The following is a 20,407-nucleotide window of genomic DNA, read 5'->3' on the forward strand; positions in this document are numbered from 1 at the left end:
TGAGCAGGGCTAGTGTTTTGCCACGGAAACGTTTGCAAAAAAATCATGACTGAGTCACGGCAAATGTTGATAAAATCATGGACTTGATTGTTCCATGGGTTCCTCCCCCATAGTGACCTGTGATGTTCCTGTCTCCCGTGCTCCCCGTCCCTCACTTATTCTTGTTATTTGTTTAACAGGGGCAATGCCTCTGTGGTTTCAGGACACAAAAATAAAGTCAGCCTCAGCCCTGACATACTTACAGTCCTGCTCCCCTCTGAAAGTGGAGCAGAGACCTCTTTCTAGCCACCTAGGGTTGAGGTAGGAGCAACAACCGATCCTTCAGTGGGCCAGAGATGTGGGGCAGCGGAGAAGGAGGCATCCCTTCAGCCTTCTGTAGGGACCTTGTAGTAAGAAGGTACTCGTGGATTCTGAAAAAAGCACCAGAAGTCACCCCTGTGGAGGATGTGTGAGGTGACCCTTATGGACGACACCTGAGGTCCCAGAGAACTGGAGAAGGGCAAACACGGAACTTATCTTTAAAAAGGGGAACATAGAGGGCCTGGGGACTTATAGACCAGTCATCGTAACTTTGATACCTGGAAAGATACTGGAACAAATTATTAACCAATCACTTTGTCAGCATCTAGAGGATAATAGGATGATAAGGAATAGCCAATTTGCTAATAGCTATTTGTCAAGAACAAGTCAAGCCAAATCAAACTAATTTCCTTCTTTGACAGGCTTACTGGTCTACTGGATGGGGGAAGCAGTAGACGTGATGTATCTTGATTTTAGTAAGGCTTTTGATACAGTCCCACGTGACATTCTAATAAGCAAACTAGGGAAATGTGGTCTAGATTAAATTACTATAAAGTAGGTACACAACTGGAAAACCATACTCTGAGTAGTTATCAATGGTTAGCTGTCAGACTGGGGGTAGGGGGCATATTGGAGTCAGTCCTTGGTTTGGTACTCAATATTTTCATTAATGACTTGGATAATGGAGTGGAGAGTATGCTTGTGAAATTTGCAGATGACACCAAGCTGGGAGAGGTGCTAGCTCTTTAGAGGACAGGATTAGAACTCAAAAGGACCTTGATATATTGGCAAATTGGTCTGAATTCAACAAGATGAAATTCAATAAAGACAAGTGCCAAGCACTTCACTAAGGAAGGAAAAAATCAAATGCCCAACTACAAAATGGGGAATAACTGGCTAGGTGGTAGTACTGCTAAAATGGAACTGGGGGTTATAGTGGATCACAAATTGAATATGATTCAGCGATGTGATGCAGTTGTGAAAAAAAGGCTAATATCGTTCTGGGAAGTATTAACAGGAGTATCGTATGTAAAACATGGGAGGTAATTGTTCCACTCAACTCAGTACTGGTGAGATCTCAGCTGGAGTCCTGTGTCCAAATTTAGGCACCAGACTTTAGGAAAAATATGGACTAATTGGAGAGAGTCCAGAGGAGAGCAACAAAAATGAGGAAAGGTTTAGAAAACACTCTCAGAGTGAAAGAACGCCATTACAGATGACGAATGGTTCTGTAAAATAAGTGTGGGCTGTTTATGTCACAACATAAAGGAGCATTTATAATCTCTCCTTCCAACAACACAAACTGTGAAGACTCCACATTCTCTCTGAAAGCGTTAAAAATGAAATACGAAAAATTATTATGTACAAAGCCGCACACTTTATATTAGCAGCGGGGGAACTTTAAAAGGCTCTAATCAGATTATCTCCATTTAGATCAGGGGTGGGCAAACTTTTTGACCCGAGGGCCCCATCGGGGAATAGAAATTGTATGGCGTGCCATGAATGCTCACAAAATTGGGGTTGGGGTGCGAGAGGGGGTGAGGGCTCTGGTTGGGGGTGCGGGCTTTGGGGCGGGGCCAGAAATGAGGAGTTCAGGGTGCGGGAGGGGGCTCCGGGCTGGGGCAGGGGAGTGGAGTGTGGGGTGGGGGTGAAGGCTCCCGGCTGGGGTGCGGGCTCTGGGGTGGGGCTGGGGATGAGGAGTTTGGGGTGTAGGATGGTGCTCTGGGCTGGGATTGAGGGTTCGGAGGGTGGGAGGGGGGATCACAGCTGGGGCAGGAGGTTGGGGCACGGGGAGAGGCTCAGAGGTGCAAGCTCCGGGTGGCGCTTACTTCAAGCAGCTCCTGGAAGCAGCGGCCATGTCCCTCCTCCGGCTCCTATGTGGAGCCGCAGCCAGGCGGCTCTGCGCGCTGCCCCGTCTGCAGGCGCCGCCCCTGCAGCTCCCATTGGCCGAAGTTCCTGGCAAATGGGAGTTGCGGGAGTGGTGCTTGGGGTGGGGGCAGAGTGCAGAGCGGAGCCTCCTGGCTGCTCCTACGTGTAGGAGACGGAGCGAGGCTGTGCTGCTGCTTCTGGGAGCTGCGTGGAGCGGCCCCCAACCTTGCTTCTCATCTGGAGCGCCGGAGGGGGGGCCATGCCGCAGCTTCCGGGAGCCACATGGAGAGGCCCCCACCCTGCTTCCCTGCTGGAGCGCTGGACCAGGGCAAGCCCCGTTCCACAGCGGGAGCGAAAGGGCCGGATTAAAACGGCCTGCGGGCAGTAGTTTGCCCACCCCGATTTAGATAATTTTCCACACACCACAAGGCTTTTGCTTTGCCACAAAATCCCCCTGTCCACTCCAACACAGCTCCTCCCTACCATGCATATTTGTTGCTCTTATTAAAGGACCTCCTCTGAGGTCAGCTTTCCTGGACTCTTAGCAAGTGTGTGTGGTGGTGATGGGGAACCTGGATGAGGTACCTCCCCCTGGGTTCTGGCACTGTGGCTTCATTCACTCTTTCCTGCCCTCCGGGGCTTCCAAGTGGACTGGAGGCCTGAAACCTCATAACACCAAGGTCCTGCAGGGCAACACACTCTGGGTAGCCCCAGAATGTATAGGAGGCAATGGCAAATGAAATTCAGTGTTGATAAATGCAAAGTAATGCACACTGGGAAACATAATCCCAACTATACATATAAAATGGTGGGGTCTAAATTAGCTGTTACTACTCAGAGAGATCTTGGAGTCATTGTGGATAGTTGTCTGAAAACGTCCACTCAATGTGCAGCGGCAGTCTAAAAGGCTAACAGAATATTGGGAATCATTAAGAAAGGGATAGATAATATGACAGAAAATATCATACTGCCTCTATATTAGGGGTGTCAATTAATCGCAGTTAACTCACGTGATTAACTCAAAAAATTAATCGCAATTAATCGCACTGTTAAACAATAGAATACCAATTTAAATTTATTAAATATTTTGGATGTTTTTCTACATTTTCAAATATATTAATTTCTATTACAACACAATACCAAGTGTACAGTGCTCACTTTATATTATTATTTTTATTACAAATATTTGCACTGTAAAAATGATAAAAGAAATAATATTTTTCAATTCACCTCATACAAATACTGTAGTGCAATCTCTTTATCATGAAAGTGCAATTTACAAATGTAGATTTTGTTTTTGTTACATAACTGCTCTCAAAAACAAAACAATGTAAAACTTTAGAGCCTACAAGTCCACTCAGGCCTACTTCAGCAAATCGCTCAGACAAACAAACTTGGTTACAATTTGCAGGAGATAATGCTGCCTGCTTCTTGTTTACAATGTCACCTAAAAGTGAGAACAGGCATTTGCACGACACTGTTGTAAACGGCGTTGCAAGGTATTTATGTGCCAGTTATGCTAAGTATTCGTATGCTTCTTCATGCTTCAGCCACCATTCCAGAGGATATGTTTCCATGCTGATGATGGTATTTAAAAAATAATGTGTTAATTAAATTTGTGACTGCACTACTTGGGGGAAAACTGTATGTCTTCGGCTCTGTTTTATCTGCATTCTGCCATATATTTCATGGTTTAGCAGTCTCGGATGATGACCCAGCACATGTTCGTTTTAAGAACACTTTCACAGCCGATTTGACAAAATGCAAAGAAGATTCCAGTATGAGATTTCTAAAAATAGCTACAGCGCTCAACCCAAGGTTTAAGAATCTGAAGTGCCTTCCAAAATCTGAGAGGGACAAGGTGTCGAGCATGCTTTCAGAAGTCTTAAAAGAGCAACACTCAGATGCGGAAACTACAGAACCCGAACCACCAAAAAAGAGAATCAGCCTTCTGCTGGTGGCATCTGACTCAGATGATGAAAATGAACATACATTAGTCTGCTCTGCTTTGGATTGTTATCAAGCAAAACCCATGATCAGCATGGACGCATGTCCGATGGAATGGTGGTTGAAGATGAAGGGACATATGAATCTTTAGCGCATCTGGCACATAAATATCTTGCGATGCCGGCTAGAACAGTTCCATGCAAATGCCCGTTCTCACTTTCAGGTGACACTGTAAACAAGAAGCAGGCAGCATTATTTCCTGCAAATTGTAACCAAGTTTGTTTGAGCGACTGGCTGAAGTAGGACTGAGTGGACTTGTATTCTCTAAAGTTTTACATTGTTTTATTTTTCAGTGCAGTTATTTTTGGTACATAATTCTACATTTGTAAGTTCAACTTTCATGATAAAGAGATTGAACTACAGTACTGGTATGAGGTGAATTGAAAAATACTATTTCTTTTGTTTTTTACTGTGCAAATATTTGTAATAAAAATTAAATATAAAGTGAGCACTGTACACTTTGTATTCTGTGTTGTAATTGAAATCAATATATTTGAAAATGTAGAAAACATCCAAAAATAACATTATTGTTTAACGTGATTAATCACACAATCACAATTTTTTTAATCGTGCAATTAATTGTGATTAATTTTTTAATCGCTTGGCAGCCCTGCTCTATATAAATCCATGGTACACCCATATCTTGAATACCACATGCAGATGTGGTTGCCCCATCTCAAAAAAGATCATTATGGATAGTTCTCTGAAAACATCCACTCAGTGTACAGCAGCAGTCAAAAAAGCAAACAAAATGTTGGGAATCATTAAGAAAAGGATAGATAATAAGACAGAAAATATATTGCCTCTGTATAAATCCATGGTACGCCCACATCTTGAATACTGCGTGCAGATGTGGTCGCCCCATGTCAAAAAGTTTTATTGGAATTGGAAAAGGTTCAGAAAAGGGCAACAAAAATGATGAGGGGTATGGAACGGCTGCCATATGAGGAGAGATTAATAAGATTGGGACCTTTCAGCTTGGAAAAGGGATGACTAAGGGGGGATATTATAGAGGTCTATAAAATCATGACTGGTATGGAGAAAGTAAAGAAGGAAGTGTTATTTACTTCTTCTCATAACACAAGAACTAGGGGTCACCAAATGAAATTAATAAGCAGCATGTTTAAAACAAACAAAAGGAAGTATTTTTTAACACAACACGCAGTCAGCCTGTGGAACTCTTTGCCAGAGGATGCTGTGAAGGTCAAGACTATAACAGGGTTTAAAAAAGAAGTAGATAAATTCATGGAGGATAGGTCCATCAATGGCTATTAGCCAGGATGGGGGAGTTGGTGACAGGGGATGGATCACCTGATGCTTACCTGTTCTGTTCATTCCGTCTGAAGCACCTGGCATTGGCCACTGTCAGAAGACGGGATACTGGGCTAGATGGGCTGACCCAGTATGACCCAGTTCTTATGTTCTTATGAGAATGAATGGAACTGCCCTGCCTGCCCTGAAGAGCTTTCAGTCAGGGCCGGTGCAACCATTAGGTGAACTAGGCAGTCGCCCAGGGCACCAAGTGGTTGGGGGCGGCCAAAAGCGCGCTCTGGGGAGGCAGTGGAGCGGAGGTGAGCTGGGGCAGAGGGGCGCGGGGAGGGCCGTCTGCAGCAAGTAATGGTGGGGGTTGGGGGGCGGCGCACAGGGCCCCAGCTCACCTCTGCTCCGCCTCCTCCTGTGAGCGCGCCGCCCCGCTCTGCTTCTCTCCCTCCCAGGCTTGCGTGCCAAACAGCTGATTGGCGCTCCAAGCCTGGGAGGAAAGAGAAGCTGCGGCGTACTCGGGGAGGAGGCGGAGCGGAGGTGAACTGGGGCGGGGAGTTGCCACACAGCTCCCCAGGCCGAGGGGAGTTGCTGCACGGCTCCCTGAGGGGAGAGGGGGCGGCGGGGAGCTGCTGCAGGGGGGGCACCTCAGGGCAGAGGGGAGCTGGAGCGGGGGGGGGCGCCTCAGGGCAGAGGGGGGGTACAAGGTGGAAGTTTCGCTTAGGGCGCAAAACATCCTTGCACTGGCCCTGCTTGCAGTCTAAATAGGCAAGACAGACACTAGGTGGAGGAACAGACCCAGACTGGTCAATGTGATGACAGCATTGTCTGTTTCTCTACATAAAATCCTTCTCCCTTTCAAAATTCACATCTCAGCTTTAACCTCACACAGCTGAATTTGTTATAAGCCTTTTATTTTTAATAGGAGATACTTTTTTATGCCGGAAAAAAATGATATTTTCCATTACTACTTAGAATCTGCACTGTAGTTGAATAAGCACATTATTATGACAAGAATTTCAAACACTACAGTGCTCCTTTTCCAAGAGAAGTTAGACTTTGGGAGAAGAATTCATTAGGTGGATATCTGTGCCCTATAATCTTTTAAAACAAATGTTTTCTTTTTTTTCCTATGAGAAGAGCTCCATGCTGTTGCTAGGTTTCATTCCCCCCCCCCCCCCCCCCCCCCCAGCTCTGAGTTAAATGTGATAGTTAAGCATGGGAACAATTCATTTACTTGCCAAGAAATGTAAGTCCTTGGTTCCACCTTGGCCTAAGGCGTTTCACGTTGTTGTTAACCATGTCTTTCACAATCAAGCAACAAAGCATCAGACATTCTGACTTGCACAACAGCACTGAAAGTGGCTTGTGAGACAAAGATTGCACGTTATATACTATATTTCTCTGTAAAAGATCTCTAGCTAACCCATGTCTTTCAAAATCTAGGACTACCAGTTCCCAGACCTGTGTGAAACTGGACTGTCCTCTGGTATCAGGTTCTGGGTTTTTTTAAAATTATTATTTCTATTAAGCAGCATTCTGAGGCCATATATTGTTTGGTGTTTTAAGACTGTGCGATAAACATTTTAGCTGCTATGACAAAAGCTAACTAAGATTAAAGTGCAACTCCAGATGAGAGTCAGAATTTCTGAAAGTCACAATAACCAACCAGGTTACTGGTCAATGGCATGCATATCCCTGCCCTCGAGGGGACAAAATGTCTGACCTTGACAAATGCTACACCTAATGGAGAGCAACGTGAGTAATAGCTTTCATTGGACCCACTTCTGTTGGTGAAACGGACAAGCTTTCAAGCTACAAAGGACAATCTACATAGGGCGACCAGACGTCCCGTTTTTAAGCCTTCTTCCAAGTGTCTGGACTTTTAGTTAAATACGGGCAAATTGTCCCGTATTTTCTGGGATCGCAGCACAGAGCCAGCAGTGGGGGGCAGCAAGCAGCCATGCCCCCCCTTTGCTCTCCCCAGCAGGTGCCGGAATCTCCCTTGCTGCCTCCTCAGTGGCAGCAGTGCCGGGGATGGGCAGTGAGAGCGCGCCTGGGAGCATCCTGAACTCCGCTGCTCCCCTCCCCGTTTCTGCTGCTGCTTCTGTCCCACCGCCCCCTTACCTCCTGGGCAGCACTCCCGCCACGCCGTCGTCAGCTCCCGCCTTGCACGGCTGAGAAGCCAGAGCATGGTGTGCCCCTGCCTGGGGCAGCCCGCGGAGAAGGGGGTCCCTGCTTACCCATGGTGGGAGGATCCCTGCTCCTCCATATGGCAGGGCTCCGCTGGCCCTGTGGCAGTGGGAGCAGGCTGTGAGGAGCGTTTCACCTCACAGCCGACCCCCCCCCCCGCACATGGAACCCCTAGTGGGGCACGGAAGAGTGTGTGTGTGGGGGGCAGTGGTAACACCAGCCCTGCATTTGAGGGAGGGCTACAGAGAGCAGCGTGGGCAGGCTGGCCCACCCTTTGGGCAGGGGGACCTCAGGCTGCCCCATGCGCGGGCATGTGGCGGGAGGGCTCGGACCACCAGCCATGTGGCCGTGCATGCAGGAAGGGTAGCGGGGGGCGGGGGCGTTGCTGGTGGGCTTGGACCAGCTGTGGGGAGGGTATCACAGGATGGTGGTGCGGTGGCTTGGACGGGGGGGTGTTGCAGGCGGGCAGCGGGGTGGCTTGGGCCAGCCCCAGGCACCGGTGGGGAGGGGAACCTCAGGCTGGTCCCGTGTGGGCGGGAGGCAGGGAGGGCTCAGGCAGGCCCAAGCGTGGTGGGGACTGGGGGACCTCAGGGAGGGCTTGGGCCAGACAGGGAGTGTCCCGTTTTCCCTTGGGGAAAATATGGTTACCCTTGACCTACAGGACTTGAAGAAGAACTCTGTGAAGCTCGACAACTTGTCTGTTTCACCAACAGAAGTTGGTCCAATGAAAGGTATTACCTCACCCACCTTGTCTCTCTCATATCCTGGGACCAACCCGGCTACAACACTGAAAGCACCAAGTCGAGCCTTTATATTTTAGTTTGAGGTCCTGAAATCTGTGCCTGATCTCTCTGTGTGCATTGTATATGGCGAGACCTTTGTCACTCTAGGCTGCTTATTCACTCAATATTTGTGCAGTGGGGGAGGAGGGGATAGAATTATTACTTATTGCATAGTGTACCAGAGAACAGGGAATCTGTTCTGCGGATATGTGGCAGCAGTTTGATCTCCAGTTCAATATTTTCAACTGACTGTAATACAAACATGATTTAGGGCTGAAGTGACAAATTCTGGAGAGGATGTTAAGGCGAAAACCCAGAGCCAAATGCCTGGCTTGGGTAGCTGGGCTGGGTGTTTGGCAGGTGCATGAGAGAAGGAGGAGAAACCCACCATCAACATCAGGCACAAAGTGGCTGGGCAACCACTCCATAGAGGCTCCTATCAAAAGTAACCTCAGTGGGCTGTCTAGCCTCACCCAGATCCATTCCTCATCCTCTACCCATCACCTGTGCTCTGCCATGCAGCAAGATTATATGGAGCAAGGTGTCATATAGAGGGAATCTCCTTCCCCTCCCTCTCTATTCATCCTTCCCCTTGCACAGCAGAACCCCACCTGAGCCACGAAGGCAGAGGAAAGGTCTGAATATTCCCCTAATGGGTAAAATTTATCTCTGGAACAATTCTGATGTCAGTGAAATTACATCAAGGATGAGTTTGGCCCTAGAGCTTTACTGAAGGATGACGGAGGGCGGTTGTGTAACTAGGGGATACGATTACTGACTAGAAGTATCTGAAGGAATTGTTTCGGGTATCCAAAGGATTAAGGTGTGATGAGGTGAAATTAACAAAAATAAAAAAAAATTAGGCCAAGGATCAGGAAATGTTTCCTCACACTCACAGCCTTTTAGCATAGGGAATAGTCTTCCGAGTGACAGGCTAGAGGCTCAGTCCCGTGAGAGATTTTTAAGATTAGATTTGACAAAGCACCAGAGGGCGTGCTGTATGAAACAGTCCTGCCCTGAGCACTCGGGCCCTGATGCTCTTAAACTCATTCTTAGCTCTAACATCTGGGATTACTCATGTTCTTAAAGTTCAGCACGTGGTAAAGTGCTTGGCTGGATCATGCCTGAAAAGGTCTGTTCCATCTCTGACTTCTGTGATTGTTCTACCCTGAGTTGAAGGGAAAGGGATTTTATTTAAAAAAAACCAACCCACACTGCACATGTCTCAGTAACCTTGCCTAGCGTCACAGACCCTTCTCCTATCCCCTCTGGTATTCAGGGGTATTTACTTCAGATTATAATATCTGTGGTTTTGAAACATAATCGGCAGAGACTTGCAGGTTGATAGCCAGTTGCCTGATCTGGACATTCGTTCATACTGTCTGAACTCCGTTAAGCTAAGTATTGACTAGACCATGGCAATGGTGAACGCTGATGCCAGCTTAATTAACTTTTCAGTACCATGCCATCTATGTGACGTCGGGTAATCCCAGTTTATGGCATCAGCTAGGAGTGAGAGAGACCAAGGTGAATCTTTGGTTCCTCTGATTCAGTGCAGATGAAAAAGTTGCAAATTTCTTCTTTTCAAAAGCTTCCTATGTTTGTTATTTGAAACTATTTCTAATTTTTTTTTTTTAAGTTTTTTGAACGCCTTAATAATTTCCCTTCTGAGCTGCTGGACAGCTACAAATGTCTGCACATATTTGCTATGTTAATAATTCAAACGATACTTTGCATCTTGAGCACAGGCACAGCTAGGCCAGAGAGAAGAAGGGAGTGGGAAAGGCAGCTGGCTGGACACCTGGCGAGAGCTAGTGAAACTGAGGTGAAACTGGCTTCACTAAACTGCCTGGGATACTAGGGGAAAATTTTCAGAAACACTGAAGTGACTTAGACTCTGAAGTCCCATTGCATTGCAGTGAGGTTTAGGCTGCCAAGTGCTGGCCCAGATTTTTAAAGGCATTTAGATGTTGCTGTACTCACTGTTGCAAGTTAGTCTCTAAGGTGCCACAAGTACTCCTGTTCTTTTTGCTGATATAGAAGCCTAAATCCTATTGACCATCAATGGGATTTTGGCTCCCAAGTGCCTGTCACTTCTGAAAATAAGACTTAGGCTCCTAAATCGGTTAGGCATTGTGACGCTAAGCACGGTAATGCCTAAATACTTTTAAAAAACTGAGCATGTCACTCTTGAAAATGGGATTTAGGCACCTAAATCACTTAGATGGTTTTGAAAATTTTACTTTAGGACTTTTGATGAAAACAAGGACATCTGCTCACCCTACAGTCGAGTGGAGGATACACTTCCCAGTCTTAGTACATGATCCATGCTGCAGAGGATAGTGAAAAACCCCAAGATCACTTTGAGATATTCTTGGAAGTCAAGTCCTTGTCTACCTTAAAGTTAGCAATCAGCTCTATCCTGTGTATGTGAGCAACACTCAGCACAGCTAGTTAAATATCTTATCCCACTTTTACCCTCATTATTACAGATAAACAACTCTGTTTTTGTCAATTTGGATGACAGCCCAAACCCTTCTTGTTTGCACACGCTGTATATTAAGGTGTGTTGTTTTGATTTAACACAGGAAAATATAATTCAGTGCCTAAGGGAAAATAATGGGGGAAAGCCTTGATGTACCATAGTCTTTCTCTGTCCTTTACGTCTTTGTGGGTTGTATATTTCTGGTTCATTTGTTGCATTGTACTGTGTGAACACAGGGCCTCTTTTTCCTTATGGCCTAAGAATATTCATGCAGAAAATGTATTATTTAATTGTGGCCTGCTTTAGAATTTAATTTAGTCAAAAATGAAAGAGATTTGTCATTGTGCAAAGGGATACCTCTAGGAATGGGACTCACCGTGAGGCTAGCAGACAGATTATTACAGAAAACACATGTGGACATTGAGAAAATGGGGTAAGAGGAGACACATCCTGTGTAAATTTTACAGGAAATTTGCTGATAATTTTTAAAAAAGTCATACATGATAAAGCTTTTCCATTTTTATAATCTAAGATGAAGATAGTAAAACCCAGGGCATGATAAATATTAGTTGTTGGTTGGTTGGTTCTGTGGTATTGCCCACAATGTGCTAGGTGGTTTTCAGAAAGCCTTCCTCTGTAGCATGGGGCATGGGTCACTTGCTGGAGGATTCTCTGCTACTTGAAGTCTTTAAACCACGATTTGAGGACTTCAATAGCTCAGACATAGGTGAGAGGTTTTTCGCAGGAGTGGGTGGGTGAAATTCTGTGGCCTGCATTGTGCAGGAGGTCGGACTAGATGATCAGAATGGTCCCTTCTGACCTTAGTATCTATGAATCTATATAGTTCCTGACCTGGAGCTCACAATCTGAGGCCCTAGTCTGCAGACAACAATGTATGTGTTTGACTGAAGGATGGGCAGGCAGACAGAGCGTGGAGGAAAGGGGAGCAATACCTTCATACGGTGTTTTTGAACTGGTGGGTCACTGCTAGAGCTGAGCAAAATTTTTCAAACTAATAGTTTATTTGACCAAAAATGCAGTTTTGGTCGACCTGAAACTATTCACAAATTGGACATGAACATTTTCAGCCATTCACAAAACAGCCAGAGGTGGAAGTGGTGCTGCTTCCCTCTTCCCCCCACCATATAACCTTTACCTCATTGGCTAGGGCGCTCACAGTGGATGCTGGAGACCCATGTTGAGACCCAGAATGCACTTTTTTGACTAATCAAAATTTGTATACATTTCAGATTTGATTGAACTGAAATCAAATTTATTTTCAATTTTTTTGGAACTGCCACTGTACAGAAAAATCATTTATTTGCCCTGCTCTAGCTGTAACTCCTACCGGGACATGGAAGGCAATCAGGGAGGTTGCAAGGCATTGAAAATGTTATTACGATCTAAAGCAGAGAAAATACAATTTTCAGAATTATTTCATGGTTCGCAACACCTTCCAAGTTTGTGAGGTCAAATGTAGTTGTATTATATAGGCTTATCATTTATACACTTTTACTTTTATAGTAAACGTAAGGGGTTGTCAAAATGTTTGACTTCAAATAAGGGGCCAAGTTCCAACAACCTTAAAAGGCTGAAAAACCCTTGTTAAATAGAAAGGTCAAGGTGCTACTTAGCCATTGCATGGTCTAAATGATGTTAAGTTCAACTAGATTCACTCTACACCAGTGGTTTTCAACCTGTGGTCCCCAGACCACTGGGGTCGGCAGACTATGTCTAATATTTCCAAAGGGTCTACATCTCCATTTGAAATTTTTTAGGGGTCCTCAAATGAAAAGAGGTTGAAAACCACTCGTTTAGGCAGTGCAGTCAGAAATTCTATGTTGTATCTTTCAGGAAAGGCAAACTAATACTATTTCTGCTATAGTAATAATGACGAGGGAGTTCTTTGAGTACCTGGTATTTTAAAATTCAAATATTTATAGAATTGTAACTGTGATGGATGATGTGATGAGGGAAGCGTCCCAGATTTGTTGACTCTTCTTTTGTTATTGCCTGTGTGGAATAAAGGCCGTGGTGCTGGAGCCTTAAGCAGAATAAACTGCTTCTATGGTTACGGGACTCCTCAGCGTTGCTTTGCGTTTAATAACCTGCAAATGGCTCCTTTATTGCTCTGCTGTACTTAGTAGAGAGACTTATTAAATCTCTGCTAGGGGACACCAGTAAATAAATATTTAAGGGGTGAAATTCTGGCCCTATTGAAGTCAGTGGGAGTTTTACCATTGACGTCGATGGAGCCAGGATTTCACCCCGTATATCCCAAAGCCATCAGCTAGCGCAACAGGAACAGATATGTTGGTGGGGAAAATATGAACAACAAAGAATAAATGACATTACAGGGAGCCAAAATACCGGCTAACTAATCTGAGATAAAGACCAAATCCAAGGCTCTGGTCACCACCCAACGAGCACAGAGTGTGAAAAGGGACACAATTAAAAGGAACTTTGCCCACCCCAGACAGTAAAGTGGCTGCAGAGCTGCTCTGCCAAACCCATTTCAGCCACCGGTGTCACAGCATTAGCAGGGGGACCAGAGAATCCACACAGAAGAGAAGATTCTGGCTTTGCCCCTTCCCTTATCCCCATCTCCACTTGCTCTGCGCATATTGCTTCTGGGGAGCCATTTTTGCTGCAGAGAGGGGTGCACCCTATCAATCTAGCACTCCCAGTGCATGGCAGAACTTCCCCCATCCTGTTGCCAAGGGCGGGGGCGGGGGGTCTTTCCAGCTGCAGCTTTCAGAATGATCAAAGATGGGATTTTTCAAAGTGTTCATCACTGACGCTGCTCCCATGTTTTACCACTGACTTCAACGGCAGTAGAGTTAGACCAATGTAGAGTGCTTGATCCCACCCTGAAATCTAACACTAATACCTACGGCATTCAATCCAGCCGAACAAATACCATTGACACTATAAATTCCAGTAATTTATTTTAATTTTTCCTTCTATGTTTTGATGTTGTTTGAATATTATTTGATTAGAATGTTGGGAAAAATTACCCTAAAAAAGCATAGTGCACACAGATCAAAGGAGCCTTCTGTCTCACAGGAGCATGTGTGAACAAGCCATTCTGTGGTTAACTTTATTCAGATCAGCGTTAGAGGCTAGATATGTAGTTCATCTTGTTCATCTGAGAAGCAGACTTGGGCAGGAAAGAGTTTACCTGTCCTGTGAAAAATGGTAAGATTTCAAAAATATTTTCCCATTCCAAATTGAGGCAAAAAATCAATCTCAAACTTTTGTGAACAGGAAAAAAAAATTTCAGTTTGGTTCAACGGAAAGGGTTTTATTTCCATTTCAATTTTTTTAACTTTTTCTTTATTCTACATTAACTTGCATTTCTAAATAAAAAGTCATTTCACATTTAAAAAAATGGAACTTTTCATTTAGTGTCTCATTTTACTGGTTTCTGTGACAATTTCAAAGTTTCCAGAATTTTCAGAATGGGAAATGTTGAAATCAACCCTTTCCCATGAAGTTTCAGTTTCAGTGAATTGGCATTTTCTGAGGAAAAATATTTTTAGTCAAAAAATTCCCAGTCAGCTCCAATGAGGAGTCATGTGTGTATTTGTGTTTTTATTTTCTTTCCTTAGGGTTGAAGAGGATTTAGAGAGGCTCTGGAGAGTGAGTTCCAAGCCAAAACCCAGGCTGCCACATAAACCAGCATTGCTTAAGAAGCCATTAATCACCACTAAGAACAATGTTAGTCCAGCCCCTCCAGCAAAGCTGAAAGAAGACAAGATTCAAACCATGGACGAGGTAGACATTCTCCAGTATATTCAGGACAATGAATCTATCAGCAACCAAGACATGAGTCTCTTTTGAAGAGTCTGTTTCTTTTCTGTCTTCCGAGGCTGCCTTATCCAAGTGCCATTGACCTCGTATGTGAGGGAGGCAGGAGTTAGCCCGAATTCTTCATTGTTGCTACATTTGCCAATTTGTCATGATTAGGAGAGCAGAAAGTCTGATTATTTCACAAGCTCTAAGTGGTAAAGAGTATGTGTTTCTACTCAGTGTAATTATGGTCTAATGTCTTATATTTTCAGGCTTTTTTTTTAAGAGGTGTAAAAAATATACAACACTATAGATTCTGTGTACTATAATCATATCAAATTATTGGATAACTGATTACTAGACCGAAAGGGCTCACTCAAACAGCCGAGGCTGCAAGCATGAATACAGTCTGGTGGGGCCCCCTTCCCTCCATTAGCTGAATAAGAGACGGTATGTTTTAATTAACTGGAAATGTGATCCTTTTTCTTTTGTCCATCCTTGTAGTAACCTGCCCTCCCTTGCTGTCATTTTAGTGAGATGCAGCCAGTTAGTGCTTCTGTGGATACACTAAAATCTGCCTCCTTTGTATCTCAGAGAGAGATTAAAATCCCACGTTGCCTGACTGTTCTTCCCTTATTCAGGCACTCATTTTGTCCCAGAGAAAGTTGTCCCTACCCCCAGTATAGATACAGCCATATAGTGTCAATGTCTGGCCATTGGTTGTTTAGGTACACAAATTCCAGCTCAGGGGAGATCTAGTGCAATAGTGAAACAAGGCTAGACACTGCAAATCTATGTACAGATTTTCTGACTACGGACAGTCAGCACAGGAACATGGCGCAGAGTTAGCAAATGACTGGAGCTGTATTTCAGGCCATTTGTAGATACACAGACACTGAAATGTTTAGGAAGTTTGGATCTTTCTCCTGATCTAAACTTCAGGGCTTGGGACCATCTTTATAAAGACGTGGGAGTGGAATGATGCTAAATGGTGGTCCCTTTGGTATCTGTTTAATTTTTATAGCCAGGCAAGAGCAACTCTGGGGTGATAAGACTTTTTTTAAAAAAAAATCTGTATATTTTGGTGAAATTTTAGTGCCCGTGAAAAGTAAGAAATTAACCCAGCACCTCACCAGCAGCCTGCACTGCCCCTCCTATTCCAGGGCTAGGGCTCTCTTCTTGAATGTGCTGAATTATAATTTGGGCAAGTGTCTGTAACCTCAATTGAGACCACTGAATGCATCTTACCTGCGAACTAAATCAGACTGGAGGCAAGGTCTCCAGCCGTGAAATGCTAGTATATTTAAGCCATGTCACACACCCCAGATCTGCCTTTTTAATGCATAACATCATAGCTTCTAAAGCGTTTTAAAAATATATTTTTAATAATTACCATGTTCTCTATTAATAATTTTCACTTTATTCCAAAAGATAATGAATTAAGTACATTTTTGTTTAAATGAACAAAAAAATCAATATTAGATTTGAACCATGTAAATAAGATTCACTATAATAAAATGACATGCTAACCTGTAAATACTGTTGTTCTTTATTATATCCTAAAGTAAGGGATGATGAGAGTAGAAAGTTGGGTTCTAATTACCTAAGCTGTGATGAATGTTCCATTTTTATTGCCATATGAGTGCAGTAAAATATGTGTATAAATAAGAAAATATTGAAGCACTGTTCAGATAAAGCTTACTGATGAACACAGAACCCTGTCTATGGTTTTTATGTGGCTTCCATTAGTATCTGAGCAAAATATTTAATTAGCCTCCACAAACTTTTTTTCCTCGTCTGCAGATTATAGTGATCTCAGCCCAAGAAGCCCTGGAATGCAATTCCTTCTGAGGACATGCTCAGTTGAGACAGAGTATTGACTTGGTGTCCAACAGAATGTAATAAGACGAGCATGGAATGGATTTTTATTAACACTATTGAGCTGCTTGTGAATGGTTTTGTGACTTTACTTGTCTAGGCACGTGTGTGTGTGTGTCTGTGTATAATTCTCTGTTGAATTCTCTGGAAATTTTGTTTAGTGGCATTTTTGACTCCTTTTGAGTGCTTAAACAGCCACATCTGGTGACTTTTCAGGGTTTGTCTGGTGACTTCCTGCTATGTAGAGTTGGCAACAAACTAAAAAAAAAAAAAAAGCACTCAGTGTTGGCCTAACTCTGCTCCCTCAGAATTAACAATTACAGTCCCTTTGACTTCAGTGGAAGAAGAGTTCAGCAGAGCATTTTTGAAAATGCTACCATATGGCATCCTGTAATTATATAATTAGAAGCTATCATGAAAGTTACTTGGTTCGGAGGGGTGAATAACAAATCACAGATTTTCCAAGTATCACTTCACTGTTGCAAGAAATGTCATTTTCTTAGAGCTATATAGGAATAAATTCCAGCACAGTAACCCCTAAATAGAACTTCTGCAATCAAAGAATTTCCTTTTTCAACAGGATGCTCAAGGATTCTGGAGTCAGGTTTTTCAGGAAGACATGGTAATCTCCAGCTGTTCGGTAATAAAAACAATACACAAGAGTGGCATACCACAGAGAAACACAAGGCTGTCTGATGTGTCCGTTCACTAAAGTGATGATGGACAGGCAATTGTTTAGATCAGTGGTCTCCAACCTTTTTACACCCAAGATCACTTTTGGAATTTAAGGGCAACCCAGGATTTACCCCGCCCCTTTCCTGAGGCCCCCACCCCTTCCCTAATACTCCTCCCCACTCGCTCCATCCCACCCCTCTCTGTCCCTCACTCTCCTCCACCCTCACTCACTTCCACCAGGCTGAAGTAAGGGGTTGCGGTTCGGGAGGGGGTGTGGGCTCTGGGCTGGGGCTGAGGGGTTCGCAGTATGGGAGGGGGCTCTGGGCTGAGCCTGGGGCTGGGGGTTGGGGTGCAGAAGGGGGTGAGAGGTACAAGCTCTGGGAGGGAGTTCGGGTGCAGGAGGGGGCTCCAGGCTGGGGCAGAGTGTTGGGGTGTGGGGGGGGGTATAGGGTGCTGACTCTGGGAGGGGATCAGGGCTGGTGCACGGGCTTGGGGTGCAGAAAGGGATATGGGGTGCTGGCGCTGGAAGGTCAGAGCTTGGGCAGAGTGTTGGGATGCAGGAGGGGGTGGGAGTGCTGGCTCAGGGAGGGGGGTCAGGGCTGGGGCTTGGGATGCAGGAGGGGATTCAGGGTGCAGGAATGGATATGGGGTGCTGGCTCCGGGAGGGGGCTCAGGGCTGGTTTGGGGTTCTGGCTCTGGGAGGGGCCTGGGGGTTGGGGTGCGGCCTCCTGCTGGGAACACTTACCTCGGTTGGTTGCGCAGCATGGCTTCCGCTAAGGCAGGCTCCCTGCCTAACCCGACCCCACGCAGCTTCCGGAAGGGGCCAGCGCGCCCCTGTGGCCTCTGGGGCAGGTGTGGGTGGCACATGGCTCTGTGCACTGCCCCTCTCTGCAAGCACTGTCCCTGCAGCTCCCATTGGCCACAGCTCCCCGTTCCTGGCCAATGGGAGCTGCGGGGACGGTGCTTGCAGGCAGGAGCAGCACACAGAGGGAGACCCCTGCCTCCCCCACCCCCCCCCCCCGCCCCTGGGGCCACACTGGCTGCTTCTGGGAGCAGCATGGGGCCAGGGCAAGCAGGGAGCTTGTCTTAGCAGCAGCCCTACTGTGCCACCACAGATCGCAATCGACTGGGAGATCCTCTAGGATCGACTAGTCAATCGCGATTGACCCGTTGGTGACCACTGATTTAGATGGTAGCATGCTCAGTCTAATGAGTAGTGAAACCAAATCTGGACAATACGTGAAACATACAACCATTTCAACATGTGTTGGTAAAAATCTAGGGCTAGATGATCAGCTAGCATAAATCAGCAAAGCCCCATAGAAATCATTGATGCTATGCTACTTCATGACACCTGAGGATTTGCCTCCTAACTTTCTTTCTGTGAAAAATGTGTCAGAAAAATCTAATATTTAGAATCTCATGTAGATGATTAGCAGCTTTGTGATTGCCAATCAATCTGACCTGATCTAAACAGATGGGATGTGACTAGTCTGATAGTCTTGGGTCTATGATAATGGGTGATATTTGATGACAAGATGTAATTGAAAATGTATGCCTGCCTGATATATGTAGGTTGTTACAAAAACCTGATTTCCCTTTAAGAAGCAAGGCTGGGACCCTGAAATGAATGGGTTGTTAAGTGTTTCTATTGCAAGATGTGCTTCATCCTCTTTTAAATGTTTATTAACATCTTTCACAAAGCTATCTGTGCTCTATATTTACCCAAATAGCACATTTCTTATTGCTCCTATCATTCTGTTCGCTCTTTGAGTTTCTTGGGCATTGTCACTAATGATCCCAAAATTCCCATATATTATTTCGTTGGTGGTAATTATTAATGCCAATAATCTCACCTCAAAAGAGCTAACAATAACTTTTCATTATGTTAGCAATCACTCCTTGGCCAGGTGTGCCAAGGATCCCAGCTATATATTGCTGACCCTAAACAAGAAAGTCTCAAGGCTTCTATGGTTTATTTCTCTATTTATTGTTTTGTGCACCTGGGCCTTTCTTAGCTTATCTTTTTTTTTTTAACCTCTATTTGCTGTGTCTGGCTATAGTTGTAGTTTTCTACCTAGAAGCACAACCTCCCAAGATGGGGAATAATGGGGAAAATTAGGTTGTTGCTTCTTGTCTGAAAAGTCAACAGGTAGGCCCTGGAAAACTAGGCTTGCATGCTGGTAAAATGAGCCTCTGTTTGGGCTGTCAGTAGGATTTGAACCTGGAACCTTTAACTTTAAAAGTATGAGCCTGTATCAGGTGAAATAAGGGAGCAACCTCCTTACCTGGCGGCAGTGACAGGCTTTTATCCTTTTGAGGATCAGCCATTAGAGGGAGACAAAAATAACACTGGTTTCAGAGGGGTAGCCGTGTTAGTCTGTATCAGCAAAAACAATGAGGAGTCCTTGTGGCATGTCAGAGACTGACAAATTTATTTGGGCATAAGCTTTCATGGGCTAAAACCCACTTCATCAGATGCACGGCATGAAAAATACAGTAAGCAGAATATATACTATAGCATGTGAAAATATGGGAGTTGCCTTACCAAGTGTGGGGTCAGTGCTAACGAGCCAATTCAATTAAGGTGGAAGTGGCCTATTCTCAACAGTTGACAAGAAGGGGTAAATACCAAGGGAGGGGAAATTGCTTTTGTGGTGCTAATGAGGCCAATAACACTGGGCTAGTGTGGATTACACTGGTTCAATCCTACTAATCCACTCTATAGAGTTAAGTGCCTTCACATTGAGCCCAGATAGCTCTTTATCAGGGACAAATCCAGAGAAGGAACAGGAAATTCCCACAGAGGCAGACATTTTAGATCCTATATTAAAACAAAACACAACCATGCTCACAGGAAACTGGCAGACACATGAGGAAACTGGCAGACACATTTACTGAGATACACTTGTCAGTCTTGCAACAGTTCCCCAGGTTCTCATCCTGTATATTATTTCATCAAACTATATGATGAGATAAATACAATGATACTGACCCATTTCTTTACAGTGTGGTAATTGCAGGGTTGACTTAGCCTTCCAGATGTTGACCATGCAATAGCTCATGCCTGTCAGGGCTTTACACAGTAATTATATTGAATGAAATCTGTACCATTTGTATTTCACACTGCTCCTTTATCCATTTCTATTTTCTGTGCTTTTCCACT

The 20,407-nt window shown here is 44.7% G+C and overlaps 1 protein-coding gene across 1 annotated transcript in view; it reads left to right on the top strand.

Annotated features, from left to right (window-relative positions):
* The window catches only part of HS1BP3 (HCLS1 binding protein 3), a 73,573-nt gene extending 57,172 nt beyond the window's left edge, over window positions 1-16,401 (top strand). Inside the window, exon 7 of the mRNA XM_037893999.2 lies at window positions 14,508-16,401. Coding sequence (XP_037749927.1) covers window positions 14,508-14,739 — 232 coding nt within the window. The 3' untranslated portion in view covers window positions 14,740-16,401. The remainder of the gene's footprint in view (window positions 1-14,507) is intronic.
* Window positions 16,402-20,407: the final 4,006 nt, after the last annotated feature.

This window comes from Chelonia mydas, chromosome 3 (genome assembly GCF_015237465.2).
Source record: "Chelonia mydas isolate rCheMyd1 chromosome 3, rCheMyd1.pri.v2, whole genome shotgun sequence".
Lineage (NCBI taxonomy): Eukaryota > Metazoa > Chordata > Testudines > Cheloniidae > Chelonia > Chelonia mydas.